The sequence below is a fragment of the Haliaeetus leucocephalus genome, unplaced genomic scaffold, assembly GCF_000737465.1.
Source record: "Haliaeetus leucocephalus isolate CR32 unplaced genomic scaffold, Haliaeetus_leucocephalus-4.0 Scaffold933, whole genome shotgun sequence".
NCBI classification, from domain to species: domain Eukaryota; kingdom Metazoa; phylum Chordata; class Aves; order Accipitriformes; family Accipitridae; genus Haliaeetus; species Haliaeetus leucocephalus.
In genome coordinates, this window is record NW_010973369.1 from 2297405 (window position 1) to 2314472 (window position 17068).

Below are 17068 nucleotides of genomic sequence, written 5' to 3' on the forward strand. Positions count from 1 at the left end.
ACTTTGGACTCTCCTCAGGACATTCGAAAATCAGGCCCAGGATTTATTCAAGAGGAAACCAGCAACAGTGACTTTTTTCAGCAAAAGTCATAAACATCCTGTGCACAAATGAAAGCCCTCTGGGTGTAAACACTGTGAAGTCTCTTTAGAGGCCCTGATGTATCAGGCACAAGATTCATTCTTTCTGGTGAAATATTTTGATTAGAGTGGAAAGCAAAATCACAGTGTAAAGTCATATGCCCCTGAGTGAGAAAGGGAGCAGGAACTTTTCAGCAAGGGTGGGAAGAAGGAGGATGTTATGTGATGATTAGGAATTCATGGGTTTAGGAGAACTGAATGTCTTTTTTCAAATGAAAACACAGGACAAATCCTTTAAGGTTTAGATGATATAAATGTATATAATTGAGATGTAGAAAGGTTGCCAGAAAAGATTTTTGGGACTGAGGGGCAGTAGGCTGTTTACCCCACAGGCTCCACTCCTGCACTGCTCTGAATTAGGGTTCGTGGTGCTGTGGCAGTGGGGTGGTGTGTACCTGTCTCCTCCACAGAGCCAGAGGTCTGGCACAGCCTCGTCATCCCACCCACACTGAAGTTCTCGTGGGTGCCTCGTATCCACGCTTTGCAAAAGTGTTTGCAAATGTGGGGGCACATCGCACCCACCCAGGGGAGGGTTGATGCCTCAGCCATCGTGGTATTTCTTTGCATTCATGCAGCTGCAGGGCTTCCTAATGCTCTTCCTAATGCAGTTATCACGAGCTGCTTGACTCATCGGTGTTCCCTATTTGGGGTCCTTCCTCCGTTTCAGGGGAGAAGATAGTGCATAGAGGGTGGGGTGTGTTCCCAGCGTAACCCTGCTGTGGTCCCAACTCTTCCAGGGCTTGTCCTCCCCTTTTCTATTTCTCCAAATCCACACCTGTGAGATGGGCCTGGGTCCTTAACGTCTTATCACACTGTTGTAGCAAGATCGGGCCAGAACGTGTACTCTTCAAATTACAGCTATTTGAACAGCTAAGTAATACGCATGAGAACTTCAACCTTGTCTACCTTTGCAGAGCTACTCAGGAAAATATGTTCCATCTTACTATAAATACTGATATGCAAGACAGCATCTTAACACTAAATTCCAAGCAAATATTTTGCATATAAAAAATTATTTTCTTCACTCAGTTATCTAGTTGCAAAGGTGACCATTTTTCTGCTAGAATATTGCAGAAGTGACTTGGCTTTTTTGCTGGCTGAAGCAGTCCAAGTGGATTTATTTGCTATTACTTAGAACATTAAAACAAGGATTTTTACTTTGGCTTCAGGAAGACTTTGTTGCCCTCTTATTTATGACATGTGTGCATTAGCGGGGGAGCTGGGTTGTCTTCCCTTCCCTTTCGTAAGGCTGAATTAGACTTGCAGCAGTTTTCAAAATCTTTGCAAACTGGCCAGCCTGTATTTTTGGGAATTATGCTAGACAGGAAGGGTGGAGGTATTAATTTAAAAAATAGAAAAATGGATTTGGAAATTGCACAGCCTATTTCCTTCCTTCACTTATGCTGAACAGGTGCTTTTTAATCTTTCTGGTGGGAAAAATCCAAAGTTGGGACAACTTGATGGCATAACTTGAGACACAGCTGTAAAAACTGCAGTCAGAGTCATAGTTTTAACACACAATGCCAAAAAATGGTCATACCTTCCATTGTAATGCATTCTGCCTTTCTGGCATGCTATGGCAAACTCATTTTAGTATATGAAGAGCATGGTGAGGTACAGGTAATCAGATTATTTGATGATTAGCAAAGCATGACAACTCTTACACATTTTATTCTTGGTATTTGGTGTTTGAGATACTAGTGTTTTCAGTTCTGCTCTAAGTCTGAAAATTGAAAGATCTAGGCAAAAAAGGAAGGACCAAATAATCAATATATAAAAGTAAAGTTTGATCTAGGGATGCTTGTGTGAAAGAGGAAAGATAGGCCAAACATTTGGGTCCTGGATTGTGTCAGAACTGATTTACAAGTGAGTTCTTATCCTTAGTGCTCTGCGATTCCTTCACTGAAGATGAATTTTTAATTTTTTGTGTGAGTTTTCACAGCTTGATCTTAGGATAAGAATGTAGCTCTTGGCTAGATTCACTTATCTTCTGCTTTTGAGATGAGCATGTAGACATGCACTTAAAATTCCCTTGGCAGTAAAGGAAGCTAAATGTGTGTTTGAGTGATTTGCTGGGCTCAAAACATTTGCTTAGGTCCTTCCAGCTGGTGTACTGTATAGTGTTCTTACTGACGGTAATACCTTGCTGGTGTGTAGCCAGGCCTCTTATGACTTTTGTTCTTCATGAATATCAAGACCTTTGTAAGACTTTCTATGTGGCCTGGTTAGGGGTTTAAGCTGTGGTCTGACCAGTCCCTGCTGCTTTTGCTTCTGTGTTAGTCATCTTCTGTCTGCTGCAGGGTTGATCATTTTGTGGAAGCTGTGAATATGTACCTTATTTGAATTAGCTGATCTGACAGCTTTTCCCCCTCTGCCTCCTATGTGATAACCTGCTTCAGTGAATTGAGGAAAAAAGTGCATGCTTTAGTTTGTTTTATGAAATAAATTGAAACTTTTACCACTTGTTATTGTTTCTAGCTGATAAAGCAAGTGTGTTCCCTAGCACCCATGGATGGTACAGGGCTTGCTCCCCACGCATGTGCCTCCGTTCCACTGCAGCATGCAGTCAGGGCAGGTGGGATGCATGCTGAAATCTGCACTCCTGCTTTCCTTAGGCTACAGCCAGAAAGGTTTTTTTTCTTGCAATGCCCATAGATATCAGGTTGATTTGACCATATTAGCAGAGATCACCTCAAGCAATCAGGGGGAATACATCTCTAATAATGGACTGCACAAAAAAGCACAGCGAGCAACAGCCAGAGGAGCATTACGGGATCGTGCCTCTCCTGTTCCATTCAAGAAAACAAGCAGCTCTGATAATATATGTGGAAAAGAAGGGGTTCCTTATGTTCTTCATGTCTTATCTTTCACAGTCAAGTGAGACTTGTGCTGGAATGTGAAGTTGGAGGTGAGCTAAACAAAATATTTGCGTGCTTTGATGTAAAAACACAGAGCTGAGTCGTCCACCTCTAACACTCTCAGCTTTGAACTTGAAATCAAATGTATAGCCCACATCCAGGGCCCTGGTTGTTTATGATTTGCACTTTGCTTAATATCAGCCTTGGAAATGTAAGTGGCAAATGTTACCATATGGCAATGCTGTAAACAGGAGTGGGGACTGTGCCAGTTTTCATGTGGCTGGGAACCTGGAGCAGAATCTCTTTAGCAGGAGGAATAAGCTACTTAAAATTATACAACAATCATGTTTCACCTTTGGAAAGCAAAAGAAAAGAACTTTAATTGTCTGCTGAAACTGCAGTTTTGTCAAGATTAAATGTAGAGTTAATACCAGACGGTAAAGATTTCTGCAGAAAAATCAGTGTAACAAAAGTTCGGGCTCTGTCCCATGAATCTGTAACTGCTCTTTGCTGTTGGGTTTCAGCTGACGGTGATGCCACTTTGTAATTTACTCCCTGCATTGCATCAGCTGCGTAAAACATTTGGTAGTTGTCTGTGCAGTGGTGTTTTACCATAGAAGCATGGCTCTGGGAATGACCCTGAGCAAAATGCTGTGGGAAAGAAAAGAGCTGATTTTCATTCTGAAGTAAATTTCAGGCTGGGAGAAGGTGTTGAATTGTCAGATTTGAATTCAGCAGTGCTAATTGTTGTTATTCAGCTTAAGTCCTGATCCTAAGAGACGTCACTGAAGAGGGGGCAATTAAATCTTCATCGCTTAGCCTGGCGTACAGTGACCAGGGAGAAGCCAGATCATGCCTGCTGGTGGTGCTGGGCTGATCTGTGTAAGGAATGCATATATAATTTTAAGACCATCTTGCTAATCCTCTTGTTGCCAGGTCCAGCTAGAAGGTAGGAAGGGAAAGCTGTGGTTGGGAATGGCTATTCCTTGCTGTTCTTTGTATTGAAATCTGAAGCTGCTTTTGATGTTAGGTATATTATGAGCGATACACACTCAGGTTCAAAAAGATACGTTTTAGAAACTCAGTGAGAAGCCTTGCAAAATTTCTGGAAGGCAGTGGTGGCTAAGATGGTAGCAAGTAAGATGCTCAGTAAAACACCTTCGCCTTGTACACCCTCTGGACACACTGAATTCAAAGAAAACATTTCCAGGAGACACCATGAGCTAGAGCTGGTTTCCTGCCACCATAAAAAGTCATTTGCATGGTTAACTCACCTTGCATATGGCTTCTTAACACCTGCCTTGGGGAACACTGCTTCCCTGAGGCAGTGATTCAGGAAATGAAGGAAATGTTTGGATAACTTTGAGTTCAAGGATATTTCTGTCAGACTTTAATGCATCAGTTTATTTGTGTTTATTTTCAGGAATGGGTGAAAAATTAAATTTTCTTGTAGGCTTTATTAGAGCATGGAGTGGAATATGTAAAGCAAGATTAAAAATGAAATAGCCTATTGTTTCCCAAGGTATTTTCAATTGTGAAGCCTTTCAGTTGGTTCCCCCTCCCCTCCATCTGCAGTGCTGAAGCCTGTGAAACACATCCAGCGCTCTCCACTGATACCTGGCTCCCTTATCTCTGCACTCTTACCAATTGCATAATGATTTCTAGCCCTGGAAAATCATCCCTGCCTGTGACCAACTTCTTTCTCATCCATTTGTAAAGTTTTCTGCAGACCCTGTTACAAAATTGAAGCAAGTGGCATAGGAAAGCATGGGGGGAAGTTAGTGTTTTCTGTAGCCTGCACATGCTGGGCCTGGCAGTCAAGGAGATGTTCTGCTTTGTGGTGGAGTGTGAGTGCACTGGTGCTGGACTCCAGACAGCTCAGTATTGAGGTTTCCTAAAGCTGCACTAAGAACACCACTAACTAAGGCTTGTTCACCACTGATTCTGCCTGGTTGTCTTCTGGTTAAATAGAGGTGATTATAATTGAAGAGAGGATTATGTAGTTGGGAAGTAGCAACGCCTCTCTAGTTAGTTAAGTGGTGTTCAAAACGAGGGGCCCCTTTAAAAATGAAAGGAATTAAAGCTGTGACTGATCTGCGGTTTTCATTTTTGGGGATGCCAGCAGCTTTATTTTCTTATGTCAATGGTTTTAATATCAGCCTTTTCTATCAGCTCAAGCAGGCCAGCCGGAGGTGGGCTGGCTGGGACACGGTGGCAGCATGCAGTTCAATTCCCACAGGGTAGGGGAGACGTGAGCCCAGCCCTAGGGCAGGGTGAGAATCCAGCTAATGGGCTGTTCTGGTCAGATGGGCAGGCTGCCCTCCTCGTCTCCCGCTCGCTGAGCAGTGCTGGAGGAGCTGGCACCTGTGACAGTCACCAGGGATCCATATTCCCAGTGCCCCTTCTGCAGGCAGCCCACCCCGCCATGCCCCTGCGTGCAACGTGATATGATAAGAACCGATGAATAAAAAAAGTCTTGATTCCAGGTCTTGCTTCACAAGACAGAATTGAGTTCAAAAAACTGCAATAAGTTAGGAAAAGCTTGCTTTTCTTCTGGCTCAGTAAAGTGAGAGACACTAGTCAGGGTGTCCCTGCAGACCCAGCTTCTGACCTTGGCAGTCATGCCTATAGTGGCTGTGTAATGGTCCTAGTTCTGGCTCCTCTCTTGTCCATAGCAAGAGATGGTTTCAGTCTTGAGGCGTTACTAACTGAAGGGGGGGGGAATTATCTATCTATCTATCTGTCTATCTATCTATCTATCTATCTATCTATATTATGGTTACCTGTCAGCTCCAAAACATCCCCAGAAGTTAGGGGTTGGATGAGGGGTATGGAGACGCAGAACAGGCTGTTTATAAAGACAGGGACATAAAACGTCAATGGGAATGTAGGGGATAATGTAATCGATTTATAGGTTTCAAATGCCTTCCCCAAATTGCTACACAGGCTGTCACTAAAATGGAAAATAGATATAAGGTTGCATAATGTATCTACAAAGTAGTGTTTGATTTAACAGCAGTACTTACCATTTGCATTGAAACAGGCTGCAATTGCTAAACTCGGAGGGGAAGCTTAAAGTCCTAATGTTTGATGGTGAATATGGTTGTAGAGAGCAAAATTCTGCTCGCCGTGGTTGATGAATTCTATATGACAAAAGATATAAGATAAAGTGGTGTGTATCCTGGGATCAATTGCTGTGGGAAGAAACATATGAGCGTATTTTTTTGCCTTGACTGGCAAGCTCTCAATCCTGAGACATTAAAGTTTGCTGCCCTCAGTTTGAAGGTTATGAACACATGAAATCCTGACAACTCAGTTATTCATCAGTGTGAAAGCTTACTCAAATGTATCAAATGTATGGGAAGGCTGAATGGATACATCAGCCGTGATTTGAGCAGAATATTCTGTCTTGTTAATTTATTTATTTAGGAGGATTAAAGAGAATCTGAACAGCTATCCAGGGTTCCCAAAGGATTTTAGCAGTGGAGGGCAAGAAGGACCATTACAATGAAGTGATGAGATCTTTATCACAGTTTGTACTTGTATTAAGCTTAGAGCCTCATGATCATGCCGTAATACATTCTTCCGAAGGAATGTCTAAACCCGAAGGGTAATTTACCACACCGCTTGACGGTCTGTTTCACTGTTTAATTACCACGTTTTTAATGATACGTACCCTTTTTTCTATAGGGATTTTTTTTTTTAACCTCCAGTTTTCAACTACACTTACTGATATTTTTATTTTAAAAAAAAGCACAGGAAAAGGCCCACCCTGCCTCCACCATGCAAAGATAGAGTAAAATTCACCAGACTTGTGTTATTGTCTGTATTCACTAAGCATGGTGTAGAGATTCAGCGAGTACCTGGGCACTGGACACTGGGTAGCTGCTAGAGTGGAGAGTGAACTGCTAAATGTTAATGCAACTTCTTGAGCAGATTGTGAAGTCCTTGCAGAGTTTTATGTTCTGGTCCATGGATGATACTCAGGCTGAACAGACATATTCAAGATACGACTGATGAAGCATAATATATTATGTATATGTATAATATGTTATTGTATGTATAATAATATATTCTAGTACCACAGTCTCCTTTTGCTTGTGTGGACACACACTTGCCCATAATGCTGTGGGGTATGGGAAAATCCAAGTGGGTTAAGGGTGGGGGGTTTTAATTTTTTTATTATGTGTTTTCTTCTGAAGAAAGATTTGGAGTGGAAAATACCTTGTTCTTCGTAGTTGAGTTAATACCTCTGCTATGGTCTTTCCCTTCACGATGAAAGTTTTATAAGTCCTTGCATTGTAATAGAAGTTTTACAGTCACAGATGATGTCAGTTAGAAAAGTGTTCACATTTCCCTGGAAAATTGTGTTAAATTAGGCTCTGGGAAGGAGAGAAGGGCTGTGCTTATGCTCTCAATATTATATCTTCATCTTTGTGGTTGTTAACATAGTATTTGCTCAGTGATTTCAAGGAGTTAATATTCTGAACTTTTTAAATGGATAAAAAACAGGGGGGAGGATGGAATGAGAGGGGATGCTTCTGGTTAAGGGAGACTGAGAGTGCACTGGTGTAGATTGGATGTCTGCTTAAATAACAAGGAAGGTTAACTTGCTAACCATCCCATTTCTTACGCTGATCTGTTCTCATTTTATTCTCCATAGTCCATCACAGCAATTATATATCACTGAACGCTCAGAAATTAAATATATAAAGCCTTTTTTGGTAGTTTCCAGTAGACTTGAACTTGTACTGTTGACCTGGTTTACATTTTACAAAGAGTTTGGACTCATGTAGCCAAATTTTGCACAGTTGACCAGGGACTTAAATCACCTCTGCAACTCCTGAGTAAATTATTCCTGTCCAGGTGGGTGGATGCTGCAGCTGAGTGTTTCATCCTTCCTGTTCCGGTGGGAATGTGGCTGTTCTTTATCCTTCTGAGTTCCTTTGCCATCTGACTTTCTGATTACTTCAGATTTACTGCTGTTGTTGCTTCAGTTTGAGAACCATTTCATTAACTCAGTAAAGGAGGTTCCAAGGAAGATTTAGGATTTATTAATGTATATTTCGTGGTTTCCCTGTATTTTAGCCTGTGCCAGTATTTGCTGTGATTAGAACCATAGCAGTGTTGGCCACTAGAACTTTTCCTTAGGACCATCACGTTGTCCTGGAGCAGACATGTAAACTCTACATTACGTATGCAAACTGTGGACAGCCATTCCACTTTGCAGAGGAAAGACAACTTTCAACTTACAACAGCTGCCTGCTGTGCAGGAGATAGCCAGGAAGCTGGTTAAAAAACATTGAGTTTCAGTCTTGTGAGAAATTTCCTCATCTTTGTATTTGTATTTATTCTGCATCAGAAGAAAAACAAATATTTTCAATATTTTCAGAGTGAAATTCTTAAATATATTTTTTACTATTTTCTTGTTTGTTTTCTGTCTAGGTTTTTAAACGTTTAAATTAATATTATTCATTTTTTTCAGAATACAGAAGTATTATATGACATGGCTTGTGTTTAAATTAGATTATTTTAAAATAATTTCAAACAGCTGCTTTCTAGTGATTGAGTCATCTCATTTTTTAGATTAGAATCTCTTGTTTGTTTTGTAATTAAATGGTTTGACACTTGGAAAAGAAATTAAGATAAATACTCAGCATACCAACTAGAAGAGCAGGTGTTTTTTTCAGCACCCTTCTTATTCTAGGAAACTGCCATATTTCTTCTCCAGACATGTTTCTGTGCATTTGTAAATTACTCCAGAGTTGGAAATTTCCATAGTTTCTTCTTGAAAATTCTTCAGTGTCTGATGCCCTGAAATTCCTCTTGCTTCAGAAATTTTAGTTTAAATCAATTAAGGAGAAGGGTGGCAACTTCTTAGTGTCTTCATTTTACTCAGTTATGATTTGATACATGATACATTTATACATGAAACCTGACATATAAGTGATATATTACAGCATTTTTTCTTCCTATAGGAGAAGTCTTGTTGACACATGCATACACACAAATGCATATGATGTAGCACTTTTCAGATATTCCAGTGAAGAAATACTAACAAGTTCAGTAAATGGAAATGATCCTGGCTATGAGAAATGTTGCAGAGCTGGATGGGGAGCCTATAGCTTGAAGAGTATGGATGTGTGCCAGGTCAGCAGGGAGCAGCCAGCCAGCACTTCAGGAAGGAGACTCTGCCGGCAAGACCAGCTATAATTGTAGCTCAAGTTCCAGCTGCTTTAGCTAGACTGGGAGGCCCATAGAGAAATAGACTGAGACAGAGCTCTCAGATGTTAATCCACACTTGGGGTAGCACTAATATCTAAGAAACAGCAGATATCTCACTTGGAGGAGAAAAAATGATTTGTTTTTTTTTTTTTTTTTTTTTTTTTTGGTTGGAAGAGAATTTGCCTCCTTTTCCAAATAGAGGGCTCTGTTTTCAGGGCTACTTCATCTGTTTCACCTGTGATTTTGCTGCTTAACCATCAGCACTCAGCAATTACAGAAATCCATAGAATCCCTCAACCACAAAACTGTTTGTGTAGAGGAGTGTAATAGCCCTCATTTTATAAATGACAAAATGGAGACTCAGAGAACATCAGCTTATTGTGGTCATGACGAAAGTCATCCGCAGAGGTGGGCACACAGCCCACGGGCTCTCCTGGCAGGGTCCGTATATACCTCAGTCAGTCAGAGCTTCTCTTCTGGAAAGCAGAGAAGAGCTCGATACTAACTCTGATGAGAGCAATAAGCTGGTAACTATCTGTATCTGCAGGCACCATTATGCTTACCAGTCCCTTAAATATTTCTCCTTATGGACTGAATGAAACAGGACCACATGCACAATTTTGTACTATTGTTTTCCTGTTCCCTGTGTTGCATACAGGTACTGTTCATGTATTAAAATTAAATGTTATGTTTTGGTGACAAGGACTGCTTTCTCTGAATGTCTGTGTATCACCTGGTTTACAGGGTTCATATCTATTGGAAGAGAGAGTCTGCTGCAGAAACAATAATCTCACAGTTTGACTATGCCACAAATCTCTCTTTACTGTAGTTTATATATCCTAAAAAAAAGCTTTGGGAAATACCGAAGTCTGCTTTGAGTGAGCAGTCTTTCTGAAAATTGACCCACACTACAATCTCAAATCGTGGTTGTACTCTCTCTTGTTTTCTCCTTCCCTGCTTCTTGTAAGTTGACCCAGGTTGTTTTAAGGTCCCTTGTACTCATATTCTCTGCTATAGTCAACAGAAAAAAGACTTTTTTTTTTAAATCAGTGACTTTTTTTTTTTTCTCTTGAAAGCTTTTCTAGCCCTGTTTGCCTTAAGGGGATAGGTTTTTTAATGAAGAAAAATAACTCTTTTTGTAGCGATTTTAGAACTGGTGAGGGTAGCTGCATATTTTTATTTATACAGAAATCAAGGACAAGTGCATCTTCCACTTACATTTATATCCTTCTATAAAATGTGCTTGAAAATAAATACCACTGATTTCGCATAGGCCACTACCTGGGCATCCTGTGAATGTGGTTTTCGGTGGCCCAGCAGTACAAAGTTCCCTTTCTTTTTCCCAAACTCCTGTTTTGCTGATTCCCCTTTGGAATTTTATTGAATTGCTATTTCTCTAGCACTTGATTTGCAAATTGAGCATACAGATTGCATTGGTTCATTCCTACCTAACAGATTTGTCATGGTTTAACCCCAGCCGGCAACTAAGCACCACGCAGCCGCTCGCTCACTTCCCCCACCGACCCAGTGAGATGGTGGAGAAAATCGGGGCTGGGGGTGGGGGAATTAAAACTCGTGGGTTCATATAAAGACAATTTAATAGGACAGAAAGGAAGACAATTGTAGCGTTCGCCACATATCAAGGTGCCGTGATTAGATCACTGGTCGGCCTGGACCAGGGAAAGAGACAGATAACACACACAGTGTGAGCGCCAACTTCCGCCTTTTATTGCGCAGTCAATTCCTTTTATACTAACAAGGGTAGGAGGGATTACAGACACATCATAAGGCTGTGACTAACCCGCTAACTTTCCGTGACATCGCGAGATCTTCCGAACGCCGAACCCTACAGACAATAATAATAATAATAATAATAGGATTGGAATATACAAAACAAGTGATGCACAATGCAGTTGCTCACCACTCGCCGACAGATGCCCAGTTAGTCCTGGAGCAGAGTTCCCCCCCCAGCCCCTCTCCCGCCCAGTTTATATACTGGGCATGACATCACGTGCTATGGAATACCCCTCTGGCCGGTTGGGGTCAGCTGCCCTGGCTGTGTCCCCTCCCAACTCCTTGTGCCCCTCCAGCCTTCTTGCTGGCTGGGCATGAGAAGCTGAAAAATCCTTGACTTGGTCTAAACGCTACTTAGCAACAACTGAAAACATCAGTGTGTTATCAACATTCTTCTCATACTGAATCCAAAACATAACACTATAGCAGCTACTAGAAAGAAAACTAACTCTATGCCAGCCAAAACCAGGACAAGATTAAACACATTTTTCTTTCTGGATTTGGCTATGGCATTGACTGGGTCATGTCTCTTAATTTAAGGTCTTTGATGCTCACCCTAACTCTGATAGTGTTTTTACACAGATTCCCTTGCCCTGAAGTACCTTGATGCAGGAAGAACTGTCAAAATATTGCCCTGTACCATGCAGCGTTGAATGGTCCTCACATTACCTAAGGAAAAGGAGCAAGTGTAAAGATTTCTCCTCTCTGCATTTAATTACTTTGCTTTAATGACTGTTGTACTAGGATCTCTCTCTTTCTCAGGTTTCTGGCAAGTAATAAAAATTTAAAATCAAGTTGTAATTCCTGGAAAAATTAGTAGGTTTTCAATGCAAGCTGTTTAATTGTAATTCCTTTATGAGTTCTGCTTTTGTAATTTCTTGCTGCTCTGTGGGCCTGGTGTAATTCACAGCCCTTCTCTGTTATGCTGCCTTGTCTTGGGTGTCAACTCTGTCTAAATTGTTCTTCTCGGTCCAAATATGAGGATTCACACACTCGCACCCTTCTCTGGTGTCAGTAGCATCAGTCTCTGCCTCTTATTTATCCTGTTATTATTAAAGCCCCCCTTTTTAAACATTGTATATTTATTTTTCCTCAAAATGCAACCTTTTCCTCCTGTCATAAAGCAAGCGACTTAAAAATTTTCAAAGGCTCCTTCAGCAAAGCTGGGAATTAGATTCTTGTGGAGTCCTTCATAAAAAATAGACGACTTCATGTATTAACATACATTGATTTATTCATAGGGTTTCATTACAAATAAGCGAGGATCCCATAATATCAGGAGAGGTTAGGAGAGCAGTGGAGCACGTTATATTATATTGACAGCTCAGTTGAAATTGAGCTGCCTTTGGATTGAATTTGGAACGCAGGAAAGGAATTGGCTGGTAAATAAGTCATGAGTTTTACTTGCAAGTATGTGTATATCAACAAGGTTGCCATGGGTAAGCATAATGGAGCTGGAGCAGAATTTCAAAGGTGTGCTTTCAGCTTGGATTCCTCTAGAGGTGCGTTAGCACCAGCAACGGGTGTATTCATGAACGGCTCTCCAGGTCTGTAACCCTGCTGACTTATTATCTCAGGCAAAAACCAGGCATGGTACCACATGTAAACCTGCAAACTGAGGCACGAAACAGGGGGAGGGAAATTATATCAGAAGCTGGCTTACAAGCTCCGAGAAGAAGAGAAGGGCTTTTGTCTAAAGACTTGATGATATTTATTTCATTTAAACATACCATTTCATTTCAGCATGTGTTCTTTAGCACAGGAAAATACTTCCAAAACCTTTGTTGTCAGTAAAAGGCTCCCATTGTTTTCAGTGGCCTTATGAGAAGACCATTTGCCAGAAGGAAAAAAAACCCCCAAAACTTGATGGAAAATGTATCCATGTTTGCACCAAGAGTTTTTGAATGCTATGGGGGGATTGTATGGGAAATTCTCATGAAAATTCTGCCGGTCGTGCTGTGTGCTCTTGTTTGCCTGCAGAAGTTCTGAGATGTGGAACAAAAAGCAATTCTTTGCATCTTTTGTTGTAAATCAGCACATGCTGAGGTTTTAGTCGAGAGAAGAAATTAGTTTTTTCCTAAGTAAAGCCTTGGAAAAATTGTGATGTTTGTTTGCCAGCATCCAAGTATAGAACCGCTCACTAGAGATACTGAAATAATATCTGTCCTTGTATTTTCAATGTCTAGTCTCAAGAGATGGCAAAATAGGGGAGCAGAGAAATGCCAGGTGCAGAAGGCCCCTTATCACCTTACTTTCCTTGTTCTTCATTTGCAGATTACATACAAGGCCGTTGGGTCTCTGGATCCCAGTGCTGACCTGTCCAGCCAAAGAGGGAAAGTCTTCAAACTAAGGAATGAAACACATCACCTCTTTGTAGGATTATACCCAGGGACTACGTATTCATTCACCATCAAAGCCAGCACAGTCAAGGGCTTTGGGCCACCCATCACAACACGGATTGCAACTAAGATTTCAGGTACTGCTTTGGAGAAGAAGAAAAAAGAACTTTCTAGGGCTTTTTTCTTTAGACCCGCAGCTGATGCATAAAATGATAAAAAGGTATTCAGCTTTGTGCCTCTACAAGTTTCATAGGGCAAATTTTTAAAACAGCCACAATCCAGTACCTATGTGTGTTTGAGTTACAAATGCAGTGGTTAATTTGTTGATATCTTAATATCCATGAATATCTTTGTGGAACATTTTAAATGAGAACGTTCATTAGTTCTACAAATTAACTATCCCTGTAATAATTGTTAGTATTGTCTGTGTGGCTGGGGAAGCTCCTTCAATAATGTGGTTTTTATTTTCAGAATGCAGCAAAATGGACGTAATGAAGTAATTGAATTAATAGTGCAAGGAGACTCTAAAATAAAGGAGGAAAGCTGTTTTTATGTTTTCTTTCTGAGTAAGGGCAGAGAGAGGGCTTGAGGTACGCAGACAAGTATATAAAAGGCACTAAAATCAGAAGGCATTGCAAAGAGAAAGTGCATGTGTCTCTAGAAGAAAAAGGAAACTTAGGCTAGCTATCAAAAAAAAAGATGGATAAAGGGATAGTAGAGATGATATTGGGCAGATGTATGTAGACTTTAATTTTAACTTTTAATTGATAGCACTACAGTAGGTTCTCTAACAGAGTTTAAAACTGTCCTTTTTTTCAGTAAAGCCAAAATAAACATTTGGGATGTTCAGGACACTTGTAATACTTGAAATTATGGCTGGGTGCCATAGAAAAGAGTGCACAGCAGTGCATATGTTCCATTGCCCTATTTCAAAATTGGTTAATAAGAATAAGTTGTTAGCAGTAAGTGACAGTGTAAATTTTAAGGAAGTAAAATGTATCCATTCCCTCCACTAACCGTCAGCAGGGTTTGAACCCTTAACATTTAGTGCAAAAGCCTGTGTCTCAACCACTTGAAGTAAAGCCATTAACTGTCATAACAGCTCTGCAGACTGTTAGGGTTTATGCAGCCCTGCTGTGAAGGGAAGGCACAGCATGCACTCTATTCACTTGTGACCAGAGAAATAAAATACACAGTAATGGTAGTGCTTTTTCCCTCTGATGCAGTTTCTTTGCATTTTATTATTCAGTGAGTGCTCAAATTGTGTTAGAAGCCTGCATGATTATTAACTGTATGCACACTGAGCTTGCTTTATCATCTTTTTTTTTTTTCTCCATCTTCCAAACATCTGGTTCGCAACAGGTAGGCACAGACTCCATACAGGCTTTAGGTTAGTCTCTGACATTAGATTATCTCATTGCATGGTCAGTCCTATACATGTAATTTGGAAACTACTGTTAAACTTGCTTTAACAGGCAGTCCCAAGGTTAGTAAAGAGAAGGATTTTTGCATTGACTGGAATGTCCCTGTAAGACTATATGTATTTTAAATGAAAAGTCATCTATGCTGTAGCAATGCGTGAGTGTATATGTTTATATGGGTGGACATATTTGTTTATGTCTTAATCGCAATTAAATGGCACAATTCCTGAAGACTTCTCTTTGGGCAGGACCGGGATATTGCAAAATAGGCATTAAATTGATGAGCAGTTCTTGCTATTTTAGAGAGATCACTGCCAATTGTAGTTTTATTGAGGTACTACACAACCGTTCCATGTTGAGTACACAAGAAAACTACTATACCTTATTTCAGTGTCCTGTGACTAATACAGACTCTAATCACTGAAATTTACTCAATACCATTAGCTAGTCCTGCCAAGACCTATGTTTCTTGCATTTACTTCTTAACTATATGGTGTCTGAAAGTAGGATTGTAAATTCTCTGTGGCAGGTGCAGTGTTTTACACAGAAGATAACTAAACAAGTCTCATGCACAGCCAGAAGGAGACATCTGAGGTAGCTAACATACCAGAAACAATTTAGTGGCACCAGTGCAGCACTGCAGCTAGTCTAGAAAAGAGGATGGAGCCTGCAAAGGCAGAGTCCAGCCTGTTTCTGGTGTCCAAACTGGCCTTGTAACCTGTTTGTAGTACTGTGTTGTGCTGGAGCACCATCCCCTCTGGCCAGAGCAGGCGCTGAACAATTCTTGCTGTGGCATCTCCAGCAACTACGGTGATCTCTGGTATAGAAGACCACTGGTGACATGCATCTTCTTTAAATGACTCACACTGCTTCCCCTTGATGCAGAGCACCTTTTTCAGAGAAATCCTCATTAAGGAATTGGCATTCATTCTGAACTCATTGCCAGCTTATTGACAGGGAAGTCAGTAGCTGAGCTGATAATAGCAACCACTGTCTTGACAGTGTTCAGGCATTTAGATAAAAATCCTGATTGTAAACAGGATTACAGTGGAAATCACTGTGAGAGGATTAAATATGGGATCCCCCGCAATGCAGCTTGCCCTTGCGAGTTACAGATGAACTATTTGTGTGAATTCTTCTGTTTGCTTTTTACTTCAAAGATATTTCAACAAAACTTGCATCTTCGGAATAAATTTAATGCTGCTCTGATCTCGTGATCTCTTCAGTTCTTCCACAGTAAAAATTGTCCCAGATGTCTGCTACTGGGGAAGAAAGAAGTAACGTAATAAGTAAAATATGTTTCCTAAGGAAACTATCCTACTTTCATGAAATGATCCTAATAGAAGATAACAAAGCAGAAGTAGAAACTAGACTTTGGCTAAGTGTGAATATTCAGTGGTTTTCTGTATTGCTTTGGGGAACATGTCAGCAAAGCGATGGGGATGCCATGGCTGGGTACTGCCTGAGTATATCATTGCAGGCTGTGCAGCTGTCTGTTGATTCAGCATCACTAAAGCACTGGGGTAAAATGTCATGGGTTTGAGTGCTAAAATAACCTGGCTAATTTGTGCTCCTCTCTCTTCATCTTTTGTGCTTCATAACACACCCTCCAGCTAATCAAGGAGACACAGCTTAAGTCTATGTATTAAAAACTCTAAGATGTGGGAGGTCTAATCCAATGACCAAAACAGTGAACAAGAACCAGGTTTCCTGGGTGCTATTCTTAGCTCTGCCACTGATTCACTCATTCTAAGTGGTCTTTTATAATGTCCATGCAGTTTTCTTTCTTCACCTTTAAAATTGAAGGAATGATCCCATCTCAAAGGTTTACTAAGTCTTAAAAATTCAAAAAGGGATTTCCGAAGCCAGCTTGAAGATTTGGGTGCCCAATTCCTGTTTAATTTTAATAGGAAAAGAGTGTGCAAATATTTAAGCAGTTTTGACAATTTTGGTCATAACATTGGGAAGTATTTTGATGTTTCATTTGAGAAATGTTAAATGGTCTCCAAGAAATGTTAATATTACGTTGCCATCACTACCAAAGACAGTAAGTGGTGTGTAGCTAACGTATTGCTCTTTGTTCTGCCATAGCACCATCAATGCCAGAATATGACACGGACTCCCCCCTGAATGAGACTGACACTACCATCACTGTTATGCTGAAGCCTGCTCAGTCCCGAGGAGCACCTGTCAGGTAGGTGTTTTGTCTTCTTTTTTCACAGTTCTCCCCTCTCCTTCCTCCCCAGGCTTTATTCACGCCTTTCTCATTCTCGTCTGACAAAGTAGCTGCTGA

The 17068-nt window shown here is 40.7% G+C and overlaps 1 protein-coding gene across 1 annotated transcript in view; it reads left to right on the plus strand.

The window, feature by feature from the left end:
- PTPRT (protein tyrosine phosphatase, receptor type, T) overlaps nucleotides 1–17068 on the plus strand; it is a 350042-nt gene that overhangs the window by 218403 nt on the left and 114571 nt on the right. Inside the window, exons 9-10 of the mRNA XM_010584069.1 lie at nucleotides 13290–13491; nucleotides 16867–16969. Coding sequence (XP_010582371.1) covers nucleotides 13290–13491; nucleotides 16867–16969 — 305 coding nt within the window. The remainder of the gene's footprint in view (nucleotides 1–13289; nucleotides 13492–16866; nucleotides 16970–17068) is intronic.